Source organism: Falco peregrinus, chromosome Z, assembly GCF_023634155.1.
Source record: "Falco peregrinus isolate bFalPer1 chromosome Z, bFalPer1.pri, whole genome shotgun sequence".
Taxonomy (NCBI): domain Eukaryota; kingdom Metazoa; phylum Chordata; class Aves; order Falconiformes; family Falconidae; genus Falco; species Falco peregrinus.
In genome coordinates this window covers 72,868,508-72,881,483 of record NC_073739.1, presented here as the reverse complement: position 1 = coordinate 72,881,483, position 12,976 = coordinate 72,868,508, and the positions used below count along the sequence as shown (strand labels likewise).

Genomic DNA, 12,976 nt, shown 5'->3' with positions numbered 1-12,976 from the left:
CTGACTTCGTGTGTGAAAGGTTTCAAATGCACCAACACCCTACTGTTCAGCAACTAAAACTTTCAAGCGTAGTTTGTCCCCATTGCTGCTTAACAAAAACTTTCATTCTGCACTTGGTGCAAGGGTGACCAGCTGTAGCGGATGGAAAATTTCAACTCCAGTCTTGAATACCTTTCTGCAGTTTCAGACCCATGGCCATGGCAGTCAGAGCAGCAGGATAAAAGCTCCCTGGACAAAGCTTCCTTTGTATTAGTGGACACTTTTCGCCTCCTCACATGCTTGTAATAACAGCAGTCAGTGAACACAGAGATGTGGTTGCTCAAAGGATTTGTTGAGCTCGGCAGTGAATGCATTTCTGGTCTCCATCTCAGCACTCTCTTGGATACCAAAAGTCCAACAAGGGGTGAAAGACACATTTCCCATTTGGAGGCTGGATGCAGGTCAAGTGGACTGCAGCTCTGTGTAACTGGGTGTTGAAGAGGCAAAGAAGCAGCAGATCAAAAACTCCAGCATCCTCGCACGGGTTTTACACCAGCGCTGTCAACTCCCAGCAAGGTCCCCATATAAACAAGGTTACACTTGTCAATCAGACCATGTGTCCCTTCTGTGAGGGCAGCAGGAGGCAGCAAGAAGCTTCAGCCAAAATCAGGTTAGCTGAACGTGTAACTACAATAATTACCAAGACCCGTGTCAGCTCCCATTAACTCCAGCAGGGTCTGGCTGCTGCAATATACTCTCCACCTCCTTGCCTAAACACACACTTGGAAGACAGGCATCAACAGAAATGGCGTGACTTGGGAGCAACAGGGAACGGTCAGCTCCCAGGTCACGTGCTGGGAGCACTTGCTAACAATGGGGACGTTTGCTGTCAGCAAACTACTGCTTTATGCTGGAGCCTGAGGACGCTCATGGCCCTCCCTCAGCTCAGATGCAATAATTTCAATTTTATGTGGCTGTGAAGCCAAGCCCACCTGGGCTCAACATCTCATCAGATGGACAGGAGAAGTAGCAAGTTACTTTCCATCTAGGTCCACAGCTGCTGGGTGCAGGGTCTGGGACTGCCTGCTTTTAGCTGGTGGCAGAATCTCATGGGTGCATTAGTTATTCCAGTGACTTGCTTTGACTACAGGGCCGGGGCTGTGAAGGCTAGAACTAGGGATGGGGACACACAGGAAAGAATTTGCACTCTTCCTTTGGAGGAAAATGCCATTCAATTAGCTTTCAAATAGTAGGTATTGCAGCAAGGACAGTAATTTCATAAGCCAGCACTGTTTGTTATGAGTCTGACTCAGGCTCCCATACATTATAACATGCTGATAAATTTTTACTTCCAGAGCCAAACAACCAAATAATAGACTTCCAAGTGAACACAGTGGATAAGAGGTAATTTAATATCAGGCTTCATTAGTTCAGCTATTGTATGCAACAGCTAACACATGCAGGAGAATAGACAGAAAGCATAGTGTCTCCATGCCTGCCATCTGTATAAATAAGCATGTGGGGAGCTTGAAAATTCTCTGCACTCCTGTTCACAGAGTGTCCTCATGGGTTTCTATTAAAGCGTTCCCTCTCTGCTAGTTCATTAATCAGCTTCAACTCACAGTGGAGTTTTCCTTATGGCAATTTCCATTAATGCCATGTCGTGGTTTAACCCCAGCCAGCTACTAAGCCCCACACAGCTGCTTGCTCACTCCCCCTGCATCAGGATGGGGCAGAGAATCAGAAGGGTAAAAGTGAAAAAACTCGTGGGTTGAGACAAAGACAGTTTAATGGGTAAAGCAAAAGCCGTTTGTGCAAGCAAAGCAAAACAAGGAATTCATTCAGCACTTCCCATGGGCAGGCAGGTGTTCAACTATTCCCAGGAAAGCTGGCTCCATCATGTGTAACGGTTACTTGGAAAGACAAACACCATCACTCCAAACATCCCTCCCTACCTTCTTCCCCCAACTTTACATGCTGAGCCTGATATTCTATGGTTCGGAATATCCCTTTGGTCAGTAGGGGTCAGCTGTTCTGGCTGTGTCCCCTCCCAGTTTCTGGTGCCACTCCATCCCTCTCGCTGGCAGGGCCTGAGAAACTGAAAAGTCCTTGGCTTAGTATAAACATTACTTAGCAACAAATTAAAACATCGGTATATTATCAACATTATTGCCACACCAAATCCAGAACACAGCAATGCACCAGCTGCTAAGAAGAAAACCCTACCCCAGCTGAAACCAGGACATGCCACGTTTACCACCGCTCCAGCATGTCCGTGTTCCCAGTGCGAATTTCCCCCAACAGCAGCACTGCAGCAAACAGCAGTGCCCTTTGCTCAGGCAGTCCGGCAAGCAGGACCACAGACATGGCATTACGGGAGGGCCTGTTCACATCCCAAGGATTACTGCTGCAGTAAAGCTGCACGCTGCCTTGAAATGCTCACATGTGCCGTAACCTCCACCTGCCCGGGCCTCTGCTGCTCATTTGCAAGCAGCTGGCTTGACCCCACATGCAGTCTTTCCTTGCTTCCAGCTTCGCCCAGCCTCTACACACAGAACACATTCTCTTTTTGCTAGCAGATAGTATCCACTCAAATCCAACAAGACGACCCTTAAGGGTTTAAAATCCAGGATTCACCTCGTCTTTCATTTATTGATACTTTATACTAAACAAGAGGGAATTCAGGGTTTCTGTCCTGCCTTTATGGCGCAGTAAGAGCTGACCCTTACACCACGTCCTTCGCTCAATGCCCTGGGCACTGTCTTTGCCTGTTCATTAGGAAACTGGGCACAACCCCTTACCTTTCAGGCCGGGGGGGGGGGGGGGGCGGGGAAGCCAGACTGCAAGACTGCAGCCTCTCACGAATGAGGCTTTGGGGCAGGCCTCTGACTCACTCGCCTTCACAGCCCCAGAAGTACTGTCCTCTACAGTCGATATGAAGAGAAGGGACATGTCATGCCTCAGCCCCGCTGAACCACTGAATCCAGCGGAGAACAGACAGCTGCTGAGGACTGTCTCCTCACCTGCTTGTAATGTGACAGAGACAGGGCTAACTCCAGAGGTCTAGCAAAAGACTGCTTCCCCAGAACACTCCATCCCTTCAAGCAACTATTTTCCTCTGTTCCAAATCTTTGACTTTGATTTAGTGAAAGCTACACCTAATGACTCATAATAGTAACAGTGAATTAGCAGAAGCCCCCAAGAACCTTGACAAATTTTCTTTTTTTATTTGATTGTGTCTTTCAAGTACGCATCCAACAGCAGCCCAGATACTTAACAATGTCCTGGTTTTCACATTTGCCACAGATTCCTCCCAAAACCCAGGCACCTCAGCTTACAGAAGGTGGTTGGCCACTCCAAAAGTTCTGTAGTTACTGCTCATCCGCCGGCTGGCTTTTACTGCTGCCACCACCATATCTGTAGCAGAGACCTGTACTTCACGGCTAACGTACCCCAGGTTTTGTTCCTGTGGGCATGCTGGAGATCCTTGAATTTGTTCATTAAGAAAAATTAGGAGGTTGGGATTGATCAATCACAGAATAAGCAGCATCCTTGTGTGGGCCCCGCATATTCTACCACCTGCAGGCATAACAGCTGGGGGGGGTGTGTGTGTGTGCAACGCTGGGCAGCAGCAATAAACCACATTTCTTATTGATCACCATTCTGTAGTAGACAAGTCCCTGTAAACACAGTTGGATCTGTCAGTCCAATGTCTGGCACCAAGTCCTGTTCTCCTGGGCAACATGATAACCCACAGAAAACAAGGATACCTAGGACATTCACTTCAACAGGGCTAAAATTTCTCCCTCTTAAGTCTCCAATGTACTGTGTTCCTGTATCCACAAAATTAATCTATCACTGCTGCTGCATTAAGTGCCTCCATCTGGAACACTACTCCTCAAATCCCTACTTCTCTCTTGCTTCATCCCATCATCACACAAGTGCGTTCCTGCTGGCAGAGAAGCCTGCACAACTAGAAATCTGCTGAAAAGGTCTAGTTCTGATAGTGCCTTGAATACCAAAAAGTAGCTATTTTCATATTTAGGTACTAATGAGACTCACACCTATACACATCTCACCGCCTAGCCCGCTCACATTGCAGAGCATGACATCTGACCCTATGTGAAACCCAGCTGATGAAGTAAGTTATTCCAGCTCAACTATGAGGATGCTCTTCTGGCCTTTGGCTTAGCCAGAGTCGGTTCACAGCAGAGCTGCTGTCACCAGGTGCCACAAACCACACGCAAGCTTGCAGCCTTAGAAAGGCTTAGAGAAGGAAGACACCCAACACCCCCCGCAGTGAGTTGCAAGACGGTACCTGACAGCTGGAGGCACACGCAATGTAGTTTGCTGTCACTGTGTGTGACATTTAGGGTCTTCCTGAGCAGCATCTTGGAGCTCAAATTGCCCTAGAACAACTTGTAGAATGGACAGACGGAGGCTGCATGTGTAACAATCAGCAGGCAATCAGTCAGTACTTACTTGTGAAGTGTAGTAGATAACTTCTCCCTGTAGCTACCCCTGAATGCCTGCATATACATTATATAAACTTAATTCTGCTTAAGCACGGGTAATATCAAGCAATTTGGTACTTCCATAAAACTGCTACAGCCACTGATTGACAAATGCGGTTCCACAGAAGCCACGGGGGAAAATGGACAACAGAGTGTTCAAATCCACCCACACTCTGCCCCTGTTTCTGCTAAGATCACGGAGGAATCCCTACAGCCACAAGCACAACGTTTTACCTGCGTGCTGACTTCCTTTCAAGCCGATGCTAGGCAGTCAGAAGGCTGTTCCTTTGGTGGGTGCTGCACGCTTGGCTGGGCCAAAGAAGTACAGTGAGCCATGTACAGTGCCGCAGACAGCAGAAACTGCTCCTCAGGCTGCATTTGTACTGCATGTCATCCTGCGAATGCCTCATGAACCTTTGCAAAGTGGAGGGAGCTTCAACTCATTTCTCAATTCAATTCATTCCTTTCCCTCAGAGCACCTGTGCAAGATGCTGCCCCTGTGGGCTGGAGATCCACACTTCCTTTGTGAAGTTAAGAAGGAGCTAGTTTCTGCAGCTTCCATAGGGTGTTACGAGGCTGAACCCATGGATGGATGCATGGGTGGAGTTTGGCAACTGAGTGCAAACCGATGGTGCTGTCTACCCAAGCACATATGCCCAGCTGCGATGCCTGTGCTCCTGGGCTGCATGCCAAGGAACAGGGTTAGTGTGATTAAGTTTCTGGGCATCAGCATCAGCAGTACTTGCAAAATTTGAATATTGGTAAGATTCCAGGGTGGTGTGGGTGGTGAGTGGGAGAGTGGGCATCATATTGTATACAGCTCTTCAAGGAAAACAAATACATCCGTCAATAGACACAACAGACAAGCACAGATCTGCTGTCAAGGACATAAGGCACATCTGCTTGGACTAGAAGTGGCCAGATGTCATCTGTTTCATAGGAAATAACTAACCCTATTAATGTGTATTTTTACTAAGCACCTTTTTCCGCTACTTTTTCCCTCATTCTTTTTAATTATCCCCTTTACGTTGCAATATCAAGCATCAAAATACCTCAATTATGAGGATTCCCCTTGAATACAAAGATACTTTCTAAGCTTATTTTTCCTTGGAATTCTATCATATGAATCTTCCTGCACTGGAAACATAAAACACCAGAAACAACAGACGTAAGCAATGCCATTTATTGAAGCTTGAAACAAATATGTCGTCATAGTTTGCTTTTTAAACCTTCAAACAAGCAGTTTGAAGTTCAAACAAGCAGCGAATATGCAAAATACAAGTTTCTTCCTGAGCAACCTGTTGAAGCTGATGTGTCTTAGGCTAATATGATAATATAATGGTTTTATACCTTGGTGCTTAATACTGTATTCAGTTTTGAGAATAGTGACCATCTGGGTTAGGATCGTAAATCCACCTGTACTTAAAAATAATTATCTCGTAAGGAAGGAATCTTACTAAATGGATGGGAGAGATGACTGCACATATTATTAGCACAGAAGAGATATTAGGCTGATCAGTGCAATGTAAGAACCTATGTAAAATACAGCAGTGGCACTGCTCTGTTAAAATAGTTCTTGTCACAGCCTTTTCCCTAAAGCTTTAAGTTGAGCAACAGTGATGACTGTGCTTCCCTGGGTAGAAAAAATATTTTGACTAATGTCCATAATATAATTTATCTTTTTATCCATTTCAAACGAAATTACAGCTCCCCAAGAAAACAATGAAGCCAGAAATGGGTTTACTGCACACGAGCCATAAGGAGCACTGGAAAGGACAACCCTGCCAGGCACTCTTCCTCCCACCTGCACTACATCCACCCGGTCAGCTCCTTTCTCATTCGCTCACATACCTGATGGCCCACTTCTGCTGACATCTGTGGATAAAACATTGCAGGTACTTCTGAGCACAGAAAAGTCTGACTCTGAAGTGAAACTAACTTGGTCCTGCCCAAATCCTAGAAGATGCTTCTGGGAACGTCAGAAGCATCTGCACTGTCCACCAGTCTAGGATGTTTGGCCATCAGCGTGCATTGTACTAGCTGGATGAAGCAGTACATGCTCTGCCCTGCACAATGCAGCGTGAGGCCAGGACCTGCCCAAACACTTCCTGAATCAGACGGGACACCTCCACTCCTTCGCATGACTCAATATTTCTGTGTTCAGTGGAACAAGAAGTGCCCAGGTATCTATTGCTTAAAGGGTCAGTAGCCATTCAGGACCTCAGAAAGACATAAGTGCACTGTGAAACTTAAAAAGCAGTGTGTCTGGCATTGTCCAGCAACACCATAGACACGTATTATTTAAAGAGTACCTGCATGTGTGCTATGTACACACATGCAGGCACACGCACCATTTTAAGTCATCCCCCATGTTTGTTATACTAGCACCATATTTTTAACAGTGGATTTTAAGCTTTATCAGCACCTGTAACTGGGGTTATATTGCCATCACAGAGGTTAATAAATCTAACCTTACCATGCTGCATATCCTGAACTCCCAGAGACTTCAAGTGAAGAAGTAAGCCCTTAGGTAAAGGTCAACCTATGAAAAAGAACAATTAGACCTGTGGCCATCATTAGGTTAATACATAATAGCCAGGCCCAAATATTTCTATCAACTTTCATGAAGGTCTGTCTAGAAATAGGGCTATTGTTAGTCATAGCTCTGTAACCATAGTGACACTTGCATTCATGGCTACGCATCTCGCTCTACACTGCATAAAATGTGACATTTCCCTGTATTACAATCTCGAATTGTCAGTTAGCTAGGGAGTAAATCTGAGATTTTCAAAAGAGCATGAAGAACCTAGGTGTCCAACTCCTACTGAACCTCAATGGAATCTAAATGTCAGACTCTGTCCAGCTCTTTTGAAGATGCCCAGTTTTGCTTCAAAGGGTCCATTCTGGTGTCCCTGAAGTTTGTTCTGCCATTTTCTTCAATAGCAGAAGAGATACACTATTTGGCTGGTGCTCTCCTAATACCTGAGGCCCAGAGGTATGCAGATGCTCTCGGTCTCAGGCTCCTGTCCCAGGTGCCCTCACCCTTACTATGATGGATGGATTTGCACTGGAGTGAAGTTTCCTGTGAGTGAGGTGATAGTCTTGTGGATGTGAGCTTGCACTCTACTAGGACATACTGGATAAAATGATAGCTCTGCCACTGAATACTGGTGTGAATTACAATCTGTCTGTAAAGGTGGTAGATGCAAGCAGCTTTGCTTTCACGGTACCAAGAAATGTTGCTTAAAACTTATTCAGCAACTTAACATCCCATATTTGGTGGGGTTTTCAGGTTACAGCAAGTTACCTGTAGCAGAAGAAAACTGACCAGGACAGGCTGTTGCTGAGGTACCCTTTGGAGGTTCATTCAAGTACTAAATTAACAATTTTTCTTTTGAAAAACTCAATGTTTCAATTCAGCCTGCATATCATAATTGGTTATTACAAAACTCTGTGTTTAAATTTATGAAGTGAGCAAACTGCCACTTCACCTTGATTCCTAATAACAGAGAAGTAAGTGAGCACTGTGGGATCTGGCTGACAGTGCAGGTCTGTGTCTGCTGCCCCGTCAGCCGCCTTCACTCAGCACTCAAAGTGGTACTGCTGTTTCAAGTGGGTTTTGGAAAAGAGATGGAAGAAAAAACAAGTAAAACATTAATTTTAAAAAATCAAAAAACTCTTGCAAGCTTGTCTCTAGCCTCTATGCATGCCTAAGAAGTACTATCTGCTGGTACACTGCAAATTATGTTGCAAATTTTGGACTGTTACAGAGAAAAATTTGAAGCGGTAAATTTGGACTGATAACCCAAAGGGACATGTTTTCCCTGTTTTGGTCATAGATTTTCATTTATGTTGGATGGTTCAGAAAAAAAAAAGAAGGAACATAAATCCTGTAAACAGAAGCCCTAATGAAAGCAACTAGATAAAAAACAGCTAGTGCTGAGCAGCTTGGTTGTTGTTTTCTCGGTTTTGAGGTGATTTTCTTCTAGATTTAGTGTAGTTTTGTTGTTTGAGGCCTCGCTGACCCCAGTATCTTGCTTTCTTACGGATTTGGGGCTGACTACACGTGAAGCAGCACTGAGTCTGTATTGACGGCAGCAAGCATTTGCCAATGCCTTTCAGCCTCTGGCAGAAGTGAACCGACAGTTGGTCTCTGCTGCAGGGTAGCCCTATGGTGGAGAAATGAGAGAATTAGCTATGTTTTTGCTGACAGATTATCTGCAGTTCTAGGATTTTAAACTGCTTTATGCCTGTTAAGGCTCTTATTTATGAGAGCTTTCTCTTCCTTTTTATTAAAGGTCATCTTGGTCCCCCTGAAATTTTAAGACTTTTAAGTGAACAGGTCCTATTAAACTTCACATGACCTTCTGTCTTGGAAAACACAGCACTCTTTTATTACTGTTCAGTGAGGCTTCACTTCTGCAGCAGACACAGCTGATCTATGTTTTTCACTTTAATGTGTCTGCTTTTAAGAACTGCCAGAGAAAGTCTAGCAACACTGATTTGTGAGTCTGGTACTTTTGCATTCTTGTAATAGTGCGTTTAAGACAAGTGCAATGGGTTGGCAGCACGCTGGAGAGCCATGCAAGGCGCGCAGAATTACACAGGCAAGGCACATGCAACTACTTGCTCAGCTTGGCTATACTGCCATTTCTGCAGCACCAGGATAAGGCAGGGACTGGTACTGTTTATATTATGGTGCTGATAGGTCTGTGGTAGCTTTAATAAACTGAGATGTGGCGGATTTAGTTAGAAACTACAAAATGGGGGTCCTCAGCTGTGAGAAGAGATGGCTATGGGGACAGTCAAGGTCTGCAAAAGCAGGAAGCTGGCGTATTAGCCGAATGCAAGCTGTTGTTCAGCAAATCCCTCAACACTAGAACTAGGCAAATTCAATGGAACTAGTAGAAGTGTAGTTTAAACCAGATGAAAGCCGTTCTTTTCACAGCAAGCTGTGAACCCCTGGAACTTGCTGCCACAGGATGGGGTGGAAGCAGACAGCATTGCAGGCTCAAGAAAGGATGCAACATATTAATGGATGTCAGCTGGGAATGCTGGAGGAGTACCATGGAAATGAATCACACGAAAGGACTAAACTCCTGTATTCCCCCTAAGTAGCACCTTCTGATGCCATTGCTGGAGACACAATATTGGGCTGCCTTTCTTATGTTCTACTAGCCCCCTGAACTTTCATTCACAGAAATAACTATTACTAATCTGCATAGGTAATATTTATCTGTGTCTGTCCTGAACATGAGAGGGACTTGAGATAAGCACAGCAATTCAACCCCTTGGCAAAACAACAGGAGGAGTGATGCATCACTCTGAAGTGTATGCCAGATCCGCACTGCCCTCAGAACTCAACCTCTTGTCTCACTGCCATACTGGACCCTTAACTGCTGACTTCCTAAGAGTACAGAATCCTCCTCCAAAAGCACTTTGAAAGCTCTTCCAGAAGTACTCAGAGCTGTTGCTGCTCTCACCTGAGGGTATCTGCTGGATACTGCAGTATGCAGACTACAGATAAGGATACCCTTCTGTAAACTACCCGCTCCCCCGCCGATTTTCTGGGTTACTAACCATCTACCCAGCTGGGCTCCTGGACCTCTGAAGGAGAGAAGTACAGGTCACCCTGAGTCGCAAGAGGACTTCTTTCCACATCTTCTGGAGACAGTTGAACCCTGTGGACACTAAATTCATAGTGCCAAGACTGTATGTGTTCACTGCCAGTCAGATTTTTTCTTACAGTGTCTGCCTCACTTAGCTTGCTTGCACTTCTAGTCCAGAATTTGCAGTTCTCATAGGGGCATCTACCTTAAGAAATAGCATCTGTTTGGACTCACAGCATGTCCTTCCACAGCCTTCAAAGCAGTCTGTGAGTTACCTGAAACAGGTCAACACAAGCAGACCTATTCATTTAATTGTGGCATCATAAATTAGGGAATGCTTCCCCATTATGGCAACACAAGGCCAGTAGGGCTGCAGAACATGACAACATAATTCTGCCAATATTGCAGCTGAGCAGTAGCAGGTTAGGATGACCTATAATTACTGACCCTGTAGTTTTCAGAACAAGCTGACAAATTGCGTCAGCTCCCAGTTTTTGCAGACTCTTAGCACAAATGTAGAGCTTTTTGGAAACTGCCGGATGCAGGTGTATTACCATACCTGTACTTTTCCTGCACTCTTGCAGATTGCATTTCTGATACTCTGTCGGCTTGGGTTTATCCACACATGTACTGTCACCTTCTGTTTCATTAGTTTCTATATTCATGCACTTCACAGTTCTTTGCTGAATACCCCCTCCACAAGAAACGGTGCACTGAAAGAGAGTAATTTTTAACATATATAAAAGTCTTTTACATGGAAATTGTGTAATATACCTGTATTTGAGCTGTAATGTCATGGGAAGCTAAAAATGCCGTATGATCCAGAACCAATGACACTAAAATACTTTATGTACTGTATTCTCCATCCAGACACCTCCATGGTGCATCACAGCCAGATTTGGCTGGATACAGTGGAGGGTTAAATAGTAAAAACACAGCACCTCAGAATGTGTCACCAAGGTCAGAGGGCTGTTTTCTACAGAGGAGGATGAGTATGATCTGAAATGTCAGTCTTACAAAGTAGGAGAGTAGTAATCCAAATTAGTACTGCACACTGACATTTTGTGTTTCCTGTGTTTTCTCAGTATCTAAATTAAACATGAATAATCAATCACAATGCTAGGACTAGAAGTGACTGAGCTGAAGATTTAAAAAAAGCTAAGTGAGATGTTTTTTGTTTGGTGACATTCACATTGTGGTTACCCTTTCTTTATGACCACAAAACAACTGCCAGTTGCTTGTTCTGACTGTACACAGATGGCCATAAAAAAAGAACATTTTCAAAACATGTTCCTGTACTATTGTGTAAATGTACTTAACTCTTCCAACACCCCAGAGCATTTGATAATTCCAGTTAATTTAAAATTGTTTTTTTCTCTTCAGATAAACAGCGGCCAGCCAGGTAAATACTTCATCAGATAGAGAATGCCAGCTAATGAAGTGCAAGAGATGAAGACAGGACTGGTATCTCCTTAATTCTTCTGCAAATTATCCTCTCTCTAATGTATAACTCTGTGCATAAGTCACAGTATTAGTGGCGTGAAGTACATTAAAAGATCTTAGGCACTCTTGCAGCAACTTTAGATTAATGTTTAAAATAGTTTTTTTGTAAAGTAAAATAAATGGGATTAATAAACCAGCAAAACAGTTGCTATACATTTTGGTATTCAGTTGCTTATTTTACACATGTCTCAACATTTTCACTTCCATATTTAAGTGTTAGACTCACACTAACTCTACCTTACATTATACTTATAGTCTATTTAATGGCTGTATGTCAAAACGAGCTCATTAAATTTTCTGTGTTAAAGAACTCTCCATTGTTTCCTTACTTGTGGCTCCTGGCTTTTGGTGTTCCTTCAATGCTCTGTTCTGCTGTGAGGAGTATTTGCGATGTATGAATAGGTTTATTAAGGAACCAGGAGGGAAAGCTTTATTAGACATCCCAGTTCTTTGTAACTAAACATATATTGCGGATACTGGAAGGTTCCCCAAAGATACACCTCATGTTTATCAACTGGATTTTCAGATGCCAAAATAGAAGGCTATTGCTCAAAATTCAGAATTTTTGTTTGTGTGGGCAAGTCCAATATTCCACAAAGTTTCTTCAAGGGTGTCCCCCACACTGCCAATAGTCTCAAACAGTGAAAAATTTCAAATGAGTAATGGAAGAGTATCAATGGTATTTCCTTTTTTATTAGAAAAGGAAAAAAGCTGCAGCCCATCATCTAATGCAGCAACAAAAAGCAAAAGGTACCATGTCTGTCACCTGAAAGAACTGAGATGGGTTGGCTCTGAAATGTTCAGTAATATTTTCAAAAGATCTCCCATTGTTGCTGCAGCTGTGTATAAGAAACTACTTGCCATAGGCACTGAGGTCCACAAAGTGGATAATATGACCAAATGGGGCCAACTCACGACAACAAATAAAACAAGAAAGTAATGAATCCTACCAGGCCCCATGCCTGGTTAATCCACTGTGTACAAGGTTGCTTGTTACATGATGCAGTGGCATTAGGTCTTTTTGTCCAGTCACAGTAGCCGCCTTCTGGGCAGTAGATATGTCGTTTTTGCTGGCCACCACCACATGTCCTTGAACACTAACAGAAGAGATGCACAAACCCATAAGAAGAGAGTTGGAACACATGAGAATCCAGAAACAGACCATGAAGACCATAGGAAATGTTCTTAATTTAGAAATGTGGACCCACAGGTAGCAAGAAACATGTCACTGACCCATGTAATTTAGAAAGATGTACAGGCTAGCCTGCACATCGAGTCTTACAGTCCAGATGTGAAGAAAAGCTCCGCACTGAGGCATTTATTTCATCATATGCTTGGAAAGAAACAAGGAAGAAGCCATTATTGGTCCAA

The 12,976-nt window shown here is 44.0% G+C and overlaps 1 protein-coding gene across 2 annotated transcripts in view; it reads right to left on the bottom strand.

Moving 5' to 3' along the window:
* Positions 1–5,678: 5,678 nt before the first annotated feature.
* The window catches only part of ADAMTS12 (ADAM metallopeptidase with thrombospondin type 1 motif 12), a 162,306-nt gene continuing 155,008 nt past the window's right edge, over positions 5,679–12,976 (bottom strand). The window contains exons 22-24 of one of the 2 annotated variants that reach the window (XM_055790697.1): positions 12,556–12,702; positions 10,662–10,815; positions 5,679–8,662 (exon numbers count right to left, since the gene is read on the bottom strand). In XM_055790697.1, the coding sequence (XP_055646672.1) occupies positions 8,427–8,662; positions 10,662–10,815; positions 12,556–12,702 (537 nt within the window). In that variant the 3' untranslated portion in view covers positions 5,679–8,426. The remainder of the gene's footprint in view (positions 8,663–10,661; positions 10,816–12,555; positions 12,703–12,976) is intronic. The other variant, XM_055790698.1, reaches the window with a different exon arrangement.